Raw genomic sequence first — 18,418 nt, 5'->3', positions numbered from 1 at the left:
TAAGAAATTTATCTATGCCTTCACTATCTTCTAATTTATTGGAGTATAAGGATTCAAAATAATTTTTGATTATCTTCTGTATTTCTGAAGTGTCTGTTGTGATATTGCCTTTTTCATCCCATTATTCATGTCACTATAGCTAATAAATGACAAAGTTGAGATCCTATCAGACCTTTGCCATGTCCCAGAGCCCCAATTCCAAAACACCAGTTGCATTGTCTCTCAGAAATCAGTGCTAGTGGGAGCAGATTTTGAAGGACTTTGAATATCAAGCTAAACAAAACCCTTAGTTAGGCACTTTGGGAAATGGATTCTTCCCAAAATGTTTTCACATGACTGGAATATTGACCAAACTAATCAGTTCAAGTCTGAAAAGCAGAGTATAAAAACCAAGCTCCACCACTTCCTCAGCCTCCGCATAGATACTTCTCCATAGCAGGAGCATCTTGCTTCCTCTTCCACATGCCCTTGGGCTTTACCCCAGCCAGATTCCTATTATAGGGGTAACCTCTGCTTTTTTGTGGGACCACTGTCCTGCTGTTTAACATGCAGGTAGAAGCCAGAGGATCAACTAAGTGGATGTTTAATATTTTTTCCAACATCAGTATTTCATTATCTTAATAGGATCACTGCTATAGTTTGAATGTATGTATTTCTCCAAAATTCATGTTGAAACTTAATCACCAGTACAACAGTATCAAGAGATGGGGCCTTAAGGAGTAGGATTAGTGCCCTTATAAAAATACTTGAGGGATCTATTGGTTTCTTCCTTCCACCATGTGAGGGTAAAATGTTCTCTACCACCCAATGTGAAGATGCAGCAAGACGCACCATCTGTGAAGCAGAGAGACAGTCTTCACACACCAAATCTGCTGAGTCTTAACCTTAGACTTCTAGCTTCCAGAGCTGTGAGAAATGACCTTCTTTTTAGAAATTATCCATTCTAAGGTATTTTGTTATAACACCAAGTACAGACTAAGACAACCACAATTGATTAATATGATTTCTAATATGGATCTAATTTAACATGAAATTCTAGAACTCAAGAAAAAAATTGAAAGAATGGATGGACATCTAAATTTCATATGAAAAATGACCTCAATTTTAGCAACCAATACCATTACTGGTTTTCTGGAATTTTTTAAATGTTTAAGTTTTTCACAAATTAAAAAATAAAAATAAAGAGCCTAAGGAAGAAAGAGGGTATGTTTAGTATTTTTCAAAGACATTTTTCTAGTTATTATGCTTATACTATTATTATATAATCATCACCTTATTATTATTATTATTATTATTTCACGCCATAGAAAAATACTACACAAATGAACTTTCAAATATACTTTAACTTATATGTGCCTCTTCTACGCTGCTTTGGTTGGAAAAGTTGAACAAATCAATCACATTACTTTTCCTTTCAGCTGCATCCCACTCAATCTTTGTTGTCATTCGTGACATACTGAAGGCAAGGAATGTTTACCTTACAAGCTCTCAAAATAACCCTAACCAGCAGCAGACATGATGCCAGGTACACACTGGGATTCGATGATGCATAAAACAAAACTGATGCTATCTGAAGCTTCTCTTCAGCTGTCTCACTTCCCTTCTTTCAAGGCTCAGCTTTGAAAGAAACACATGCCTTTCCCATGAAGGGCTTCCACATCATCCTCTCAATGTATCATGCCACATGACAAATACATTTTGCTGCATTCTGAAATTCTGTATTACCACTAAGTGTGGTGTACTCAATAAATCATAAACTCATTTTCATCACTGGTTATGCAAGACATCTCTCTTGCTCATTATATTCTATTTCCATAGGGAATCCATATTAGCCTTCCATCCTAAGCAACTTTCATCATACCTTTATAATTCTTCTTGTGGGTATCTGTTTCACACTTTCATGCAAAATGAGCAGAGGGTTCCATGAACATATATTCCAGTGTGAACGTGAATAGTTCATGCTAGAGTTTATGTGTTTGCATTTATTCCACTGTTTCTACCTGTTGTTTCTCATAGTGTACTCTACCACATCTCACCTTCCCCCTTTCACAAAGATAGCACTGAGTTGACCACCACTGTGCCCAACAACTATTCTAGAGTTATTCTATGTATATTACTTTGGCTCAAGCTCAAATTTGAACTGCTGGTTAAAAAAAAAAAAGGACTAAGTATTTCTTCCATTACTCCTGGCCTATGCTTGTTTTCTGCTGCAAGGATCTAAAGATTAAAAGTAAAATTGATTCTAATAGTAGTAAGGAGTGGCCAATGGAGACTTCTTGAGCTGAATCTAATCCTGATCTCAGCCTTTACTACCTTTATGACCTTGGAAAGTTACAACTAGTTCCTTTGTGCATCTTGTCTATAAAGGTAAATAATACCATCTACCTTAGTGGCTGTTATGAGGAATAAATGAGTTAACTAATACTGAGCACCCCACTATAGCAAATGGCATATTACAGGTGTTTAATGAATCATGGCTGCTCTTCTTCAAATCAGTCATCTGTACCTGTCCACACTACTAAAAGAGGTAAAGCATTTTGGAGGTAGAATCATTCAAAATACTTCTTTATATCTGCCCATTACCCAGCACTTTGCTTCGTGTGAATTAGTCCTTACAATTATTGCTATGCTTTGGATGTTTTTGTTTCACCCAGCATTCGTGTTGAAAGTTAATCACCAATGCCATAGTAGTAAGAGCATGGCTTTTAGATGACAGAGTCATGACAGTGAATAGGTGCCCACATAAAAAGCCTTGATGAAGGTACCTGCTTCTATGGCCTTTCCCACACTTCTATGTCCCCTCTGTAGGACATAGCAACGAGGCACCATCTTGGATGGACATCAGCCCTCTCCAGACAACAATTCTGCTAGTAACTTGATCCCAGACTTCCCAGCCTCCAGAACTATCAGAAATAAGTTTTATTGTTTATAAATTATGTATGTTATTACAGAAGCACAAATGGACTAAGATATCTGTTAAATGGATTACTATAATTCTTTGGTTATTTTTCTGATAACCCAGATTTTAAGCATATATGCGTAAGTATTTTTAGATGTTCTTTTATTCAAGAACGTATTATGTGTTAGTACTATTTTGCAAGATTCATGGAAGTCTTTTATTTTTTATTCATTGTATGATGAAAGAAAAGTTGCATCAAACAGTGAAATCACCATTTAGCCTTCAATTTTTGTTCTTAGCATAAAATGCTGTTTATATGTTTTCCACTTTGCTTTCTTCTGTCCTTCAAACTGCAAGCACTCTTTTCATTTATATTTTGTCTTCGAGACATCCTGCAAAAAAATGACAATAATATGAATCAGTTGATTCAGTCCCTCTTCCAGGGTTTTGTGTGTGTGAATGTATGTGTTTTGAGTACGTTTGTGTGTGGAGGTGTGTATGTTTTCTATTGAATGTGTATGTTTTCTACTCCTGGGTTGGAGTCTGGGATCTTTTGTGTACTAGGCAAATATTCTGCCATTGAGCTACCACCCAGCATTTGTCCCAGTTTTGACAATTAAGTTCTTCTCTTTGCAGGTATCCAAAAGATCTAAAATCAGCATAATACAGGGATGCAGTCACATCAATGTTTATAGAAGCACAATTTACAATAGCCAAGCTGTGGAACCAAGCTAAGTGCCTGTCAACAGTTGAATGGATAGAGAAGAGAAATTCGGTGTTTTACACAACTGAGTATTATCCAGCCATAAATATGCATGAAATATGGCATTTGCTGGTAAATAGATGGAACTGGAGACTATGGTGAAATAAGTCAGACCAATAAAGTCAAAGGTCAAATGTTTCCTTGATATACAGAATCTAGTCCAAAATAAGGAGAAAAGATAGAAGAAAGATCAGTGGAGTAGAGGAAGATGGAGGAGCAACCAGATAAGGGAAGAACATGGAATGAATCTGACCTAACTTTCATATATACACATATGAATATAGCACAGTGAATCTCACAATTATGTATATCCACAAGATATTATTTAAAACTATAAGTAAATAACAGAAAGATCAATACAGGGAAGGGAACAGGGGGATGGATGAGGGGAGCAAAATGGGAGTACTAGGGACAGAATTAGAGCAAATTATTCTATACTTATATCCAAATGAATTCTAATGCTATATTTAACTAAAAAGAATTAATAAAAATTTTAAAAAGAATCTTTAGAAGCCTTGGGCAATTGCTTTAATTTGAATTTAAAGTCATAGCCAAAATTTCATATCTACATATAAATCTCTCTAATATGCTTAGCATCATTAGTTCCTCTACCTAGCATAAATGCCATTGGCTAATATGTGCTCTTGCCATTTCTTAAAACCAAATTATCTTAATAATACTTTTCTAGATTGGCATATCCTACCTACACTTACTTGCCCTAATAAATACAAAGAATAGGACAGAGTATTCAGTGTAGTTTTGTTCTGTGGTTTGGGGTAAAGAATGAGGTCTTTTGTCCAGGAAATGATGTTGGGAAATGAGAGAATGTCCAGTTTTCCATTTTGAAAAAAATGATTAATGAATAAGACCCTGTGATAAGCAGTATAGTCAAGATGGATAAAGAAACAAAAAACTATCTTTTAGAAAAGACTAGATGTGATCAGATGCTGGATTTATAGAGTGATATTTATATTTTGAAGGTTGCTATTCTGTAAACAAAAATTCACTTCTATAATATATTCTTCCTATGCCCTATTATTGAAAACATTAATAATGTAAGGTGGCACAGGGATTATGAAAAACAGAGTAAGGATTCCTCAAAAAATAAAAATAGATTTCAAAAATTCCACTTCTCAGTATGTATTAGTCCACTTTCTCATGTTATAAGAAAATAACTGAAGCTAGTTACAATAGAAAGAAAAATGAGTTTTTTAGCTCACAGTTTTTATCTCACTGAAAGTCCATGACTGGATAGCCTTATATGTTCAGCCTATAGTGAGGGAACCAAACAGATACAGTCACCCCCCAGTTGTGGACTTTCATTTTTGGAGTATATGTTCATATACTTATACATATATACACATGTATGTGTACCTATATACATATACAATATGTATACACAATATGCATACATACATACACAATGGAATTTTGTTCAGCCATTATAAAGTAAATCCTCTCATTTCTGAAAACAAAGATGAAGTGGAGGACATTATGCTAAGTGAAATAATCAAGATAGAAAAAAACACCATATAATCTCATGTATATTTGGAATGAAAAAAGTCACAATTGAAGGCAGGGTGGTGAGGACAGGGGACTAAAACTGAGATCATCAGGGACTGCAAGATGAAGGTAACAGGAAGATAGTGATCAAAGTATGTAAACTCTCACTTAAAAGAGAATAACTTGTATAACTTGAAAATTTTAACCTGATATACAACATAGCAACTACAGTTGACAATACTGTACTGTATATTTTATTTGTTTGTTTGTCTGTTTGTTTGTTTGTTTTGTGCTGGGGATTGAACCAAAAGACACTTTACCACTGACCTACATCCCCAGACCTTTTTATTTTTATTTCAAGAAAGGATCTCTCTAAGTAGCCCAAGCTGGACTTGAACTTATGATCCTCCTGTATCAGCCTCCCAATTTGCTGGGATAACAAGTGTGTGCCACTGCACCTGTAATATATGTGAAATGTGATTTAAAAAAAAAAAAAGTAGGTCTTAATTGTTCTCATTATGCTGATTAAAAACTACGGGAGGAGATAGATGTGTTAGTGTAATTGTGGTAGTTATTTTACAATATATACATATATCAAATCATCACATTATACATTTTCCATAAGTAAAATTTTAACTTTTCAGTTATAATTTTAAAAATTCATTGATACTTAGAGAGGAATATCTTATGGTAAAAAATCAGAATTGAAAAGAATAGAAAAATCACAACAGCTAACATTTATAACAATCCAGACTATACTTGAGAGTGTTTTGTATAATAACTTGTTTAACATCCATAACAATATTGTGACTAGGTACTAATCACTAATCTCCATTGCCCATATGGAGAGATTGAGCTATGGAGAAGTGACTTGCTGAGGTCAAGGGTCAAGGGTGGGTAGAGCTGGGATTTGAATCCAGGTAGTCCAGCACTAGGCTCTGTGCTCTAGACAGGATGTTATGCTTCCTCTCTGGAAAGGTGGCCTTTCCCTCCCAACTCTTATCTATAACTGGGCTCAATGTTATTAAATCTACTGTGCTCCAAATTGAAATCTTAGGTATAATTTTGATCAAGCTCTACCAAGGAACCATCCTGTACTACTGAGTCCCAGCACTGCCAAAACAGTTTTAAGTTATTTGGCCCTGATCAAACTGCACCATGTTACAAAGCAGTAGACAGTGAAAAACTCCTTTAATGACTTTTTAAACTCTAGGATTTTTGTGCATTATGAAACTATTTCATAACAATCCCTAAGCATTTTGTCAAATTTTGGTGTTTTCCCCAGTAATTCATTTTTATGGCCTGCAAAACGTTGGAACAAATTAAATGTGTAACAAGTGGATTAGGTGTTTCAGTAGATTGCTTGAAATAGTGGCAGATTATATAGTGACATATAGAGTATGATCCTACTTGATAATTCTGCTTTTTTATGTCAATCTGTATTCACTGAGTTCTAAATCAAGGTAATAAAATATCAAAAAGAAATAACAAACAATAAAATACATCTAAAACATTTACCTTTCTTTGCACAATTATAATCTTTAATTTTGAGATTGACTCCTTACATTTGCTGTTCAAATGATACATTAAACTCTTCTGATGGTCACAATTGTTATCAATCAGTTAATGAATCACTCCACAAATTGCTATAGCAAAGAGGTCTAAAGAGAGTAATCAGCTTTTTCCAACGATGTGGCCATAGTGAAGCCAGATTTAAAGTTAGGTAGTCAGTGTAGTTAGATAAATCGGGTCTAATACCGAGTGAAATCTAAAATGGAGGCCATGCTGAGAATGATTCCAGGAAACGCAGGACAACTCATGGAATGTTAATGAAGTCCTGAAAAGGCCCTAGGCCAAAGTGCATCCCAAAGAAGTGTTAATGAAGTCCTTCCTGCTCAGACAACTTCTTTGGCCCACCTGTGTCCCACCCCTCGGGCCTTCCCACCTACATTCCATCACTGAAAGAAACTATAAAATGGAGAGACAACCGCACTTCCACGGATTCCACCTCTTGGGTCCCCTTCTTCCTCTGGGAGAAGTCTTTTCTGCTGTCCTTTAATAAACTTCTAATTTCTACTCTGACCTTGCCTCGGCGTGCTTCTTTGGTGTTATTCTTCAACATTGGGGAAGCAAGGACTCGTCACCGGCCAACAGCGGTAACAATAGGCACATGTTAGATGTGCAGAGTACTCCAGTAACTAGGTAAAAGGAGCATGTCCAACATAGTGTGCATGGACCTGTCTAGTGCAATCAGTGCTTTGACAGAAGAGAACACAGGGCCTGGGGTGCACCTAGTCCTGAAGAGAGGTGGGAGGGAAGGGCAAGGGATCACTTCAAGAAGGTGACCCCTGGGCTGGGGTTGTGGGTCAATGGTAGAGCACTCACCTAACACGTGCAAGGCCCTGGGTTCGATCCTCAGCATCTCATAAAAATAAACAAATAAAAGGTATTGTGTCCAACTACAACTAAAAAAAAAATATTTTTTAAAAAAGAAGAAGGTGACCCCTGACCTGAGAAACTGGTAGAATGGGTAGGACTTGCTGGGGAAAGCCAGTGGGGAAAAAGCACTTGGACACATATATTGATCAAACAGTAAGTGTAGAAGAAAAAATGGCAAACTTTGGTTTGATTTTACCAAATGGTACAAAAGTCATTTATCTAAGACTAGCCAAAATTTACAGTAAACATTCAGATATGTTTGGGGATGGAATACTTTTTAAATTTTTTTATTTGTTCTTTTTAGTTATATATGAAAGTAAAATGTATTTTGATGCATTATATATTTAAGGAGTATGTGGAGCTACTGGTAGTGTATTCATACATAAACAAGGGAAAGTTATGTCTGATTCATTCTACTATCTCCCATTCCCATTTCCCCTCCCCTCCACGCCCCACCCCGCCTTGTCCAATCTTGTGAACACGCCCACCCCTATTGTGAGTCAGCATCCGCTTATCAAAGAGAACATTTGGCCTTGGGGTTTGGGAGATTGGCTTACTTAATGGGATAGTCTCCAATTCAAGTACTTCTTTATACACTTCATGTTAATATCATGAAATAGGTGGAAAGGTAGCAAGAAAGTTTTATTCACTGTAGGATTTCATACTTTCCTATAAATTAGGTACATTTTATTAAGAAATATTTAAGTTGCTCTTACCACACCACTCTTAAAGAGATCAATCCTTTTCTCCCAGAACTTGTGGATTATCCACCAGGCCAACGTTGGCACATATTGCCACAAATATGCCACCAACAAGTAAGGTTGTTCTCCAATCCAAACTTCTTTCAAATTGTTAGCCATGGCAACTAACATCAGCCGTACACAACGACTAGTAGCCATTTTGCGCACCTGAGTCGTATTATGGCCGACAGTCTAATAAAAAATTTAAAATTAAGTGAATGCTGGATAGTTTCCCAAGCTATTTCATAAAATATTTAAGTTAGAAAAAACAAGAGAACAACAAGTTTGTGTTTATCCTTTAGTGAGGTCTCATTTCCCTTAGAAGTCCCCATAGACTCTAATAGTAGTTTTAAACTTTTGCAATATTTCATATTTAAGTTTTATTTGATGTTGGGCATCAAACTTGTGGTCTTTTGCATGCTAACTCATTCACTGAGCCACATCCTGTCCTATTTTTGTAATATTTCAAAAATATTAATAGGAATCATATGTTTTATCAGATAAGAGTATATGGGCTGGTTAAAAGATAAGTTTCTTCTCTTTTAATTAAAATTACTTAATCTTAGAGGGATGATATAATTATCACCTTAGTAATAAAAATAAACTTATTGTGGTATATATACAGCAAATGAAATCACATAAAAATTTAGACCATGAGGGAAAATGCTAGGGATTAATACTAGTCAAATTACATTATTATATTGCGTGCATGTATGAACGTGTAACAACAAATCCCAAAATTATGTACAACTAATGTGGAAAAAAATTGATGCCATGCAGATAAAATTAAAGAAGATAAATGGTGTTTCTAAATAGGTTTTTAAAAATCCTATTACATAATAGCAAACAAACAATGGCAACCTACTTATGAATATTATCTTAGCAATTTCTTTAGCCTTATTGAAACTGATACCAATGCTATCTTTAACAATTCCAGCTAACTAACAATTTTCATCATGCCAGTTAAGTTTGGGGCCATAAAAAAGTTTCTGATGGGCTGGGGACACAGCTCAGTTGGTAGAATGCTTGTCTTGCATCTACCAACTATACTAACCAGAGTCTCAAGGCCCTGGGTTCTAATCCCAGGTACCACCAAAGAAAAATGTTTCTGACATAAAAATACTAAAGAATAATAATATAACACCAGCATATAACTAGTAAATCATTAAAATTATTAAACTACTAGAAATTTTTACCTTTGTGACTTCTTCAGTTAGCATATTCTTTCTAATATTTGAATGGACAAGTCCTGGACAAATGTTAGAAGCTATTATGCCTGGATGTTTGATAAGTTCAATTTGGAGGCTATGTATGAAACCCTAATAGACACAAAGGGAAAAAGAAAAAAAGAAAAAAAAATGACAAGATAATCAAAAAGGCAAATAATATTAATTATAATCTTATATCTCATGATTTCTCAAAATATGCTTTGAAATGCCTGAGTAAAGGACAAGTAGTGTAATCATGCAAACTTGTTAGGCATTTTTCACTGTGAGTCCAGGGTTGATCCAGGAAAGACATTCTCAATTTTTGCTAGGTATTAGCAGTTTGCTACCCTGGTAATAGTGGCTCTTGCCATCAACGGTTTTTATAGTTAGCAAGAAACTAACCCAGTAGGTTCTGATACACCCTCTTCATAGCAATCCTCATCTCCCTGCTCCAAAACAAGTGCATGTTCTCCAGAAATCACCAGAGTGAGCTTTCTCTTTATTCACTAGAGTCATCTAAAGTACCAGTGTTTGGGGCAATAGGGAGTACGGAGGGATCAATGCTGCACAGAAATTCATCATGGAGAAAGAATCCAATCTTCCAATTGATATTACTACCTTAACAGGATGATTTAGTTTCAAACATGTACCTAGCCACTTAAAATTGTAATATGATCATCTACTGAATGACATTTGTAGAAACAAGTTAAACCTTCTAGACTTAAACAAACTGGTCATTTCTAAACCAACAGGGAATCAACAGAAATCTGTTTCTCTTCATCTCTGTTCATAAATTAGGAGTTTTCAAAGACTACATTGTTATAAAGCCAGGTTAACTATTGTTGACCATGGTACACTCACATATGATCCAAAATCATTATTCAGTTACCAGTTCTTAAATGCTAATAACCCCTAACAAACTATGAGATGCATGATTAATCCTGGGCCTCATGAGCATTCGGAGGGTTCCTGCCATCTGAGACTGACACAGTGCCTGTGAGAAATGAATGCTTTGTAAATAAATGAAGAGCTCTCAAACCTTTAAATTCTGCCTCTCAATAGTAAAAGCAGAAAAGACATCAAGCGAGCCACTCATCAAACACTGAGACATGTCTCTTAAGATGGTACAAACCTCTTGTTGGAAATACCATCTACTATAACATGTAAACTTTTCAGTGAAACATATTCACTTCATGACCTGCTAGAAATCTTAGAAGAAATTGAGCTCTTCACAAAGAAAGTAGTGTTCAACTAATGGTAATACTAACCAGAGTCTCAATCTACCACATCATATCAGAAGATCAAATCTAGTATTAACAGAGAGTCTTGGAGGCAGGCCAGACAGTTCATCTGTGGTTTACTGGGAGCATCCTGCACATCTTATGAGACTACTGGCACTGGCCACATCTGCCCACCTGAGGTTTGCCCAAGTTTCTCTAAGAGATGATTTGACAGCCCATTGCTGAACAGGAGAAAATCATAAGTACTGCATTCCATATCATCACCCACTGAAAATTTCTGATCTCTAATGAAAAGACAAATGTCCTAATGAACCAAAGTCTCATGTTCTCATGAGAGTGAGGTGACCATGCAGCTATTGCCTTTTATTATTCCAACAGTGAAACATTTAATTCAAACTGACCTTCAACAGTATTACTTTTATATTCTGGGTCTGCTTTAATCATTCTCCTCCGATTTGCCTTCTATGTTCTTTATATCCACACTTACACAGCATTAGTTAGGAAACTCAAATGAAGCTCTTTTTCTGGCCTTTGCCTTTGCTAAGATTTCTTTTTTCAATAGAACCCATGTGGACAGAATCTGGATTTTTCCCAGTAGGGATATGAGGCCCAGGACTAAGCAACCAGCTGGCAGTATCTTTTTTCACTTTCATGAAAGCAAGTAAAAAGGGAAAGGAAAAGAAGTCACAGTAATGGGAGAAAAAAGCACATCCTGAAATCTGTGTAGAAGAATGGAGCAGAGGACTCATAGTCTACCATGAGGATGAGGTAGAAATAGGGATAAGGTGAAGGATGACATGCTGACTAGATTATATATGCTTTTTAAGAGCAAAATCATTTTTATATTCCCAGGATCTGCTTCAGTGTATGGCATAGTATCAGTGTTCAATATATACTTGTTGGACAGTTTGTAGCACCTGTGATTCAAGTCTTTTATTTTTATTTTTTTTAATCATGTACTGGGGATATCTTTTACCAAAGTTCTCCTATTTCTGTTTCCCCACATTATTGCCTAGTTCCATGGATAGTCATATTCCTCATTTGGGTCAATTTTTATCAAAGTTGAGTTTTAGCAGGCTTACCTGAAGAGCATGCTTGCTGGCACAATATCCACTGGCTATTGGTATAGGTACAGAGCTCACAAGGCTATTCACAATAACTATCTTTCCTTGTTTCCTCTCAATCATGTGAGGTAGAACACATTTTGTCAAGGACACTGTTCCTAAGTAGTTAAGCTCCATTAGCTCCTTGAAGAAATCCATCTTGGTATCCACAATCAAAGAAGAGTGTGCTTTTCCAGCATTGTTGACCAGAACATCAATCTAATAAAATAAAACCAGAAAAGAGATGCTTAAGGTTATCCTATGGATGGATTGAAAGAATTCCTTGTCATGGTTGCTTATGTCATTAACATGAAAAACCAATGAAACAGTTTTATATTTATAGAATTTAGTAGTAAAAACATAACAAAATCATAATAGAATAAAGTAATCACAATGCAACTACAGTACTCCCATTTTACGTGAATTTTTATAGAAAATAATAAATGTCAAAAAATTATAATAGCACCTTCTTTCTGTCTACAGGGAGCAATTAGTAATTGATATGATGTAAAAATTATTAATTACCTAAATTCATAAACTCAGTGATTAACTGGCCCAACTCATAGGCCTGATCTCACCTCATGTGCCTAAAGTTCTTACAATGAAAGCACCATAGATGGAAATATCCTTCCTTTCTGGTTATTTCAAAGCCAGACAGAGCAATGTTGTTAATGCTTTGTGAATATAAACTGCTACTTACCCTACCAAACTCCTGGAGAACAGCTTTAGTTGCCACCTCATGGGAACTTCTGTTAGCCAGGTCAAAGGGCAAAATGAATATATCTTTTTCTTTTAAATTGCCATTGCCTAAATAGAGACATTTAAAAATTAGTGGGGATAGCATGGCATAGATCCACTATGCTCCTTGCTACTCTCAGTTTAGCACACACCCTGGTGGCGAGAACCATCTGTGTGCTGAGTGTGGACCACATTGAACATGGAAGCCTAATGAATAGGAGAATTTGGTGTCTGGGAATTTCCAGTAGACATTTCCTCTGGCTGACTGCCCAGACACATTGTGAGCCTTATTCAGCTCTGTCAAAGGTCCCATGCAGCACCAGAGATGGGGCGACGTGCTGTAGAAGCACAGCTCCTCTGACATGGGTGTGACCTGCCAAGATGCCAATCAGCCTGCTGACTTCAAGAAATCACAAAGCAAGATTCCTCCCCCAAACCTTATCCTTGCCTTTAATGTGCCCCCTTAAATAAACCAAAGGGGCCATTTTCTAATTGTCTAGCACTAGCTCCTGTGTGGAGTTGACCTATCAGGTGCTCCATCCCTTTAGAACTAACTCTGACATTGTCTTTTGTTCTTCACTAATTATTCTAGACTTTACTTTCTCAGGTGGCTTATGTTAAACCATGACGCAAAGATCACTGACTCCAATTTTAAATCAAATTAAAGCAAGGTGTAATTCCAACTGGCTGGGACTGTCTCTCCCAAAATCCTTGGGTTAGAGGACAGTACCCCAGCTCTCTAGAAGCATGGTTTTATAGCACAAAAAGTTGCAAAAGGGGGGTGTCTTGAAAACTTACAGATAACAGGATTTTGACAAGCATAATAAAAAGGCAGATAGTAGGTTAATTATCTAAATGGTTCAAAATTTCAAGTTAGGGAGTAAATTTAGATCCCAACACCAGAATTTTTGAGGCACCGCTAAGGTTTCAGAGAGGGTTGTTATCTAGTCAGGGAAAGCCAGGCATGGATGAGTTCAAGGCACGAGCAGCCATTCCAACCAAGTTTAGAAATTGCAGTAATTTATAATAAAGCCGAAATTAACTTTTCATGCCTTTGTGATGAAATGGCTCTCAATCTTAAGAGGGAATTAGGCTGGGTTTATCAGAGGATGTGGGGAAAAAGGCACATTCATACATTGCTGGTGGGACTGCAAATTCGTATAGCCAATCTGGAAAGCAGTGTGGAAATTGCTTGGAAAAATGGGAATGGAACTACCATTTGACCCAGCTATCCCATTCCTCAGTCTATATCCAAAGGACTTAAATACAGCATACTACAGGGACACAGCCACATCAATGCTTATTGCAGCACAATTCACAATAGCAAAACTTCAAAACCAACCTAGGTGTCCTTTAGTAGATGAATGGATAAGAAACTTATATATATATATATATATATATATATATATATATATATATATAATATGCACACACACAATAGAATATTACATGCTCCCTTGTGGAAATAATATCTAATATTTTAGCAGAATGAGTAAGGATCCATCCTACCCACTTTCAGTGGTTACATACATGAATGTCATGGATAAGAAACAAACTGTTATTTAAAAAAAAAAAAGAAACAAACAAACCAACCAACAAACTGTTCTTTCCAGAAGACAAAATATAAGTCACATTGTCACTAAAAAGTCACCAGCACTGGACAGAATAGACAGTCACTTCCTAATGTCAAGAGTCAGTGCAAAAAGGAGTAGAAAGCTGACAAAATGAGGCAGGAAAGGTTAAGGGAAGCCAACTAAGATGCGACAGGAGAAAAGGGCCAGGGGCCAGCACTTGGAGCATTGGAGCCAGGGTGCACTGGCAGGAGAAGCCCATCTCCCCTCTGCCATTCCCAGGCTGCACTTGAGTTTGCAGTCTGCCTCATGTCTAGGAAGCACAGCTGCTGTTTTAGGTTCACTCACCTAGGCATTTTTTTTTCACCCTCTCCAGCTCATGCACTCTTCTGGCTGACAACACAAGAGAAACTCCCAGTTTAGACAGCTGGTAAGCCAGCTCCTCGCCAATCCCACTGGATGCTCCAGTCACCCACACCACCATGTCCGTCAACTCCTGTTCTATTGAGGAAGGAATAGGGTTGGAAGGCAGAAAATAAGTGATGGATTATACCCATAACAAAGACTGGAAAAAAAATAAACTTTAAACAATACCACTAAAATATTAAGACCTAATAAACATGGAGCTTAAATATTTAAATTTTCTAAGAAAATTCTTGATATCTAATATTTCAAAGACATGAAAACACATCACATTAATAACTTATCTACACAGTAGTTTATGCATTTCAGTATCTTGGTGAATTTTTCCAACTTTATTTTCAGGTAAACATTGTAATTCCATAATTTATTCCAAGGTTATATTACCCACATGTGTGATAAAGAATAGTAAAGCTAAATGAACAGAAAGTCATTGCCCAGACTCACTTTCAACATTCATGGTGGGCTCAGATGAGGTGATCCCTAAGGTTTCCAGTCTGTTTTCAGTTCAGTTCTTTCAATTTTTTGAAATTATGTTATTGATAAGGAATGCCAATATTCCAAGTGCAGTTCTATAAGATGTAATCATCCTGCATGTTTAAAGTAATATTTTCTGCATTTGCCAATCATATTGGATTTCTGCCAGCTAATGTCCTTTTGTAATAGTGATAAAGAACAGTGAACATGAGAGGTGGGAACATAGAAAATGAGGAGTTATTTCCATAGCTTGAGCCTATGCACTATAACTCAATATGTATTTCAAAGGAGCAACTTACAGAAAGTCATCCTGGCACTGTTCTGACATAAGATAATAGCCCAAACAACATATTATTCTCAGGGTGTAAGGGTCCCGCGAAACGTCGGAGAAAGAGACCACCAAGTGACCACTCATGCAATTGGCAGAAGGGGGATTTATTGAACCACATGCTGGGGCTCCATGCCCACTCAAGAAGGGAAAGCAGCCAGAGCCCTGAGCAGGGGCTGAGCACTGCTTAAGTACACTTTTTGGGGAGGGCGGAGGGCTTTGTATACATCAGAACAAATCATCATTAGGCGCGGGAAAATTGAACAACAACTCCTAAACATGATTGGTTCATTCATTGGCGGGAACAGGTCAGGCTGGAGTGATAGGTCATTCCTAAGGAGGGGGTTACATTTAAACTGATTGGTCCAGGCCCTGCAATGCCTATGTGCGACCACACAGAGCCCTTATTACTGGGCAGTTCCAAGCATTGTCTTAACAGCTACAGAAATTTAACTCAGACCTTGCAGCTTAGAAACTTTACAACACCTGGTCTTTTACTCTTTAACTTTTACGCTTTAACTTCAATTTCTTTTACCCTTACATTCCCCACTCCTTTTTCTGACTACTTTTAATCTTAAAAGTAATGCATCACAATTATTGAAGGGTTTCACATTTCATGAGTTGTTTTGCATTTCCTGGAATCATTTTCAGCATGGCCTCCATTTTAGATTCCACTCGATATTAGACCCCGATTTATCTAACTACACTGACTACCTAACTTAAAATCTGGCTTCATTTCCCCCTCTAATTTGGGAACTCCTTACTGCTGTAAGGAAGGGGGGGCGAAGAGAATCTTTCTGGCTTCTTCAGGCTGAAAAGGGACGGTGTGGGGCAAGCAGTTTGGAGTCCCCCTTTAAAAATATTGGGTCTATCGAGTGGTCCATGATAAAAGTCCAATTGAGAAGTATTAGGCTAGAGGGCCATTCGAGTGATAGGTGGTCTATAAGAGAAACAAGAATTCATTAATTTACTGGAACCATATTGATGCAGCAATAAATGTCACAGCACAGGAATATGCCAATGAGTATAATGGCCAAGACAGAGACTAACAATGTTTTTCACCAGGAAGTACCAAGAACCAGGAGCTAAGATATTGTTTCCACGACAAAGTTGCTGAGGACATGGCTTCTATCTGAGCATGTAAATCTTTAAGGACCTTTGTCACCTTGCCAGAAATATCGGGGATGTAAACACAACAACTATCATTTAGGTTTACAGATGACTTTTCCTTTAAGATATAGTCTAATAGAGAAACCTTTAATTTTGCTACTTAGGGCTGGATAACCATACTAGCAAACACCAAGCCTACCTGTGTAGGTTAGGAATATCTGTGGGCCTTAAACTAAAAACTACTCTGGCAGTTCCTTTTAATAGTTATCAGACATTCCTGTCTGAGAATCTCTTTTGTAGCCTCCAGTTTACTTATTTTTGGAAGTTACATTTAATTATTATTATCATTTAAAATGTCTAGGAACAGCTGTGCTTTGGCTTTAACTATCTTTGCTAAGTGTTTAAGATGAAGCAAGTCAAACTGACTTTTGTTCTTATCTATTGTCAACAGTCAGCTGAGTTTCCCTGGGAGTCCTCGGGGAACTTCATTGCAGCTTCTCAGTTCTGCTAGTGTCATTTACCTTAGGATGGGTCCAGGCCCTGCTTGACCATGTGGCTTCCCTCGGAAACATCAGGGATGTCTCCCCTTTCTGATGACCCTCCTCTTTACAGCAAATGCACCAATCGGCTTTCTGCCCTCCACTGGTCTCATTAATCTCCCTGCTCAGGAGGTTATGTGGCCTAGAGTTGCAGAGCCCTTTGGAGAAGTCCCCTATTCCCTGATTCAGACTGACTCAGAGGGCAAGAGCCAAATTTTTAATTTTAAAACTTAATCTTAAACATCCAGCAAATAAGTTAACAGCCTTCTATTAAGAGCACTGGGCTTTAATGTCTATCTCTCTATCCTGTAGGTGATAACTCTTTATCTTAAGTTGACCCAGGTTGTGAGTTCTTAAAGCAGTACCTCTTTAAAACATTAACAGGCAATCCTTAAACCGTCTATAAGCAAACTACAAAACAAAACTAACTAGGGTAAAAACATATGTAGCTTACATAATGGCTACCTTGAATTCTGGCAGGGTTATACATCATAATTCCCTATTTGAGATCCTAGTAATCTTGGCAAAAACCTACTTTTGGACGCCACTTTAACTGTACTGAAATCTGGCTTATTTCTTTCATAGCCACTTTCACATGTAGTGAGATGGGACAGAGCCTTATCTCAAGTAAGGCAGGGCTCTTTATAAATCTCAAGTACAATAGTTCTGAAGCTGATCATTTTACAAAGTTTACATAAATTGTTGTTCAAGTTTACATGAACATTAGCTAACACAACATAATATCACACTTAAAACATGAATTAAAGGCTGAAAGCTTTTAACCTCTTGTAGAAAAGTAGCAATGTACTTTTGTGTTTTGCAATAAAACCTTCACACAGATTAGGCTCTCATTAACTTAAGAATACATTTAAATTGTATCTCAGTGTAGAAAGTAACATGGAACCGTACATATCTTATTGATAACAAGTCCAATCATAGAACACAAATGATATAAACAAATCTCCAACATGTTTTTTTTTTTCTTTTAAGACTAAAATTACCATACAACTTTAGAACACCAGCTTGATACAATGTTCTTTTGAAGCTTCTACCTTATAGACTTGTATACCTGGAAGATATGAACACATTAATAGCACCATAATTACATTGATGTTTTTATATTAACTGAGGTTAGCTTTTAAAGTAACAACATTACAATATTGAAAAATAACAGCTGTTGTTTAACCATAGTTGTATAATCTTTAATTTCTTTAAGATTATTTGCTCAAAAACTTACACACATAACCAACTTACACAAACCTTTTTTATCACTTACTTAAACCTTCTTAATTACTTAATCACATAGACTCTCTTATCCAGAAACACATTTTCCCTCTAT

General features: G+C 36.7%; 1 protein-coding gene across 1 annotated transcript; it reads right to left on the bottom strand.

The window, feature by feature from the left end:
- Nucleotides 1–3,097: 3,097 nt before the first annotated feature.
- Nucleotides 3,098–18,123, bottom strand: LOC114088212 (dehydrogenase/reductase SDR family member 7-like). Its single transcript, XM_071607263.1, has 8 exons — nt 18,081–18,123; nt 15,073–15,215; nt 14,554–14,706; nt 12,597–12,703; nt 11,876–12,115; nt 9,541–9,663; nt 8,321–8,536; nt 3,098–3,291 (listed from the first exon to the last, which is right to left on the bottom strand). The coding sequence occupies exons 2-8, from the start codon at nt 15,083–15,085 to the stop codon at nt 3,265–3,267; spliced, it is 879 nt and encodes a 292-aa protein (XP_071463364.1). The 5' UTR covers nt 15,086–15,215; nt 18,081–18,123; the 3' UTR covers nt 3,098–3,264.
- Between the last annotated feature and the right edge of the window lie 295 nt (nt 18,124–18,418).

This window comes from Marmota flaviventris, chromosome 2 (genome assembly GCF_047511675.1).
Source record: "Marmota flaviventris isolate mMarFla1 chromosome 2, mMarFla1.hap1, whole genome shotgun sequence".
NCBI lineage: Eukaryota > Metazoa > Chordata > Mammalia > Rodentia > Sciuridae > Marmota > Marmota flaviventris.
This window is presented reverse-complemented; position numbering and strand designations above follow the sequence as displayed.

Excerpts from the sequence above, each read along its gene's own strand:
- LOC114088212 (XM_071607263.1), bottom strand. Across the intron at positions 12,704-14,553 it reads GGTGAAAAAAAAATGCCTAG|GCAATGGCAATTTAAAAGAA; the intron begins GTGAGTGAACCT and ends GTCTCTATTTAG. Across the intron at positions 9,664-11,875 it reads CCAGCAAGCATGCTCTTCAG|GGTTTCATACATAGCCTCCA; the intron begins GTAAGCCTGCTA and ends TGTGTCTATTAG.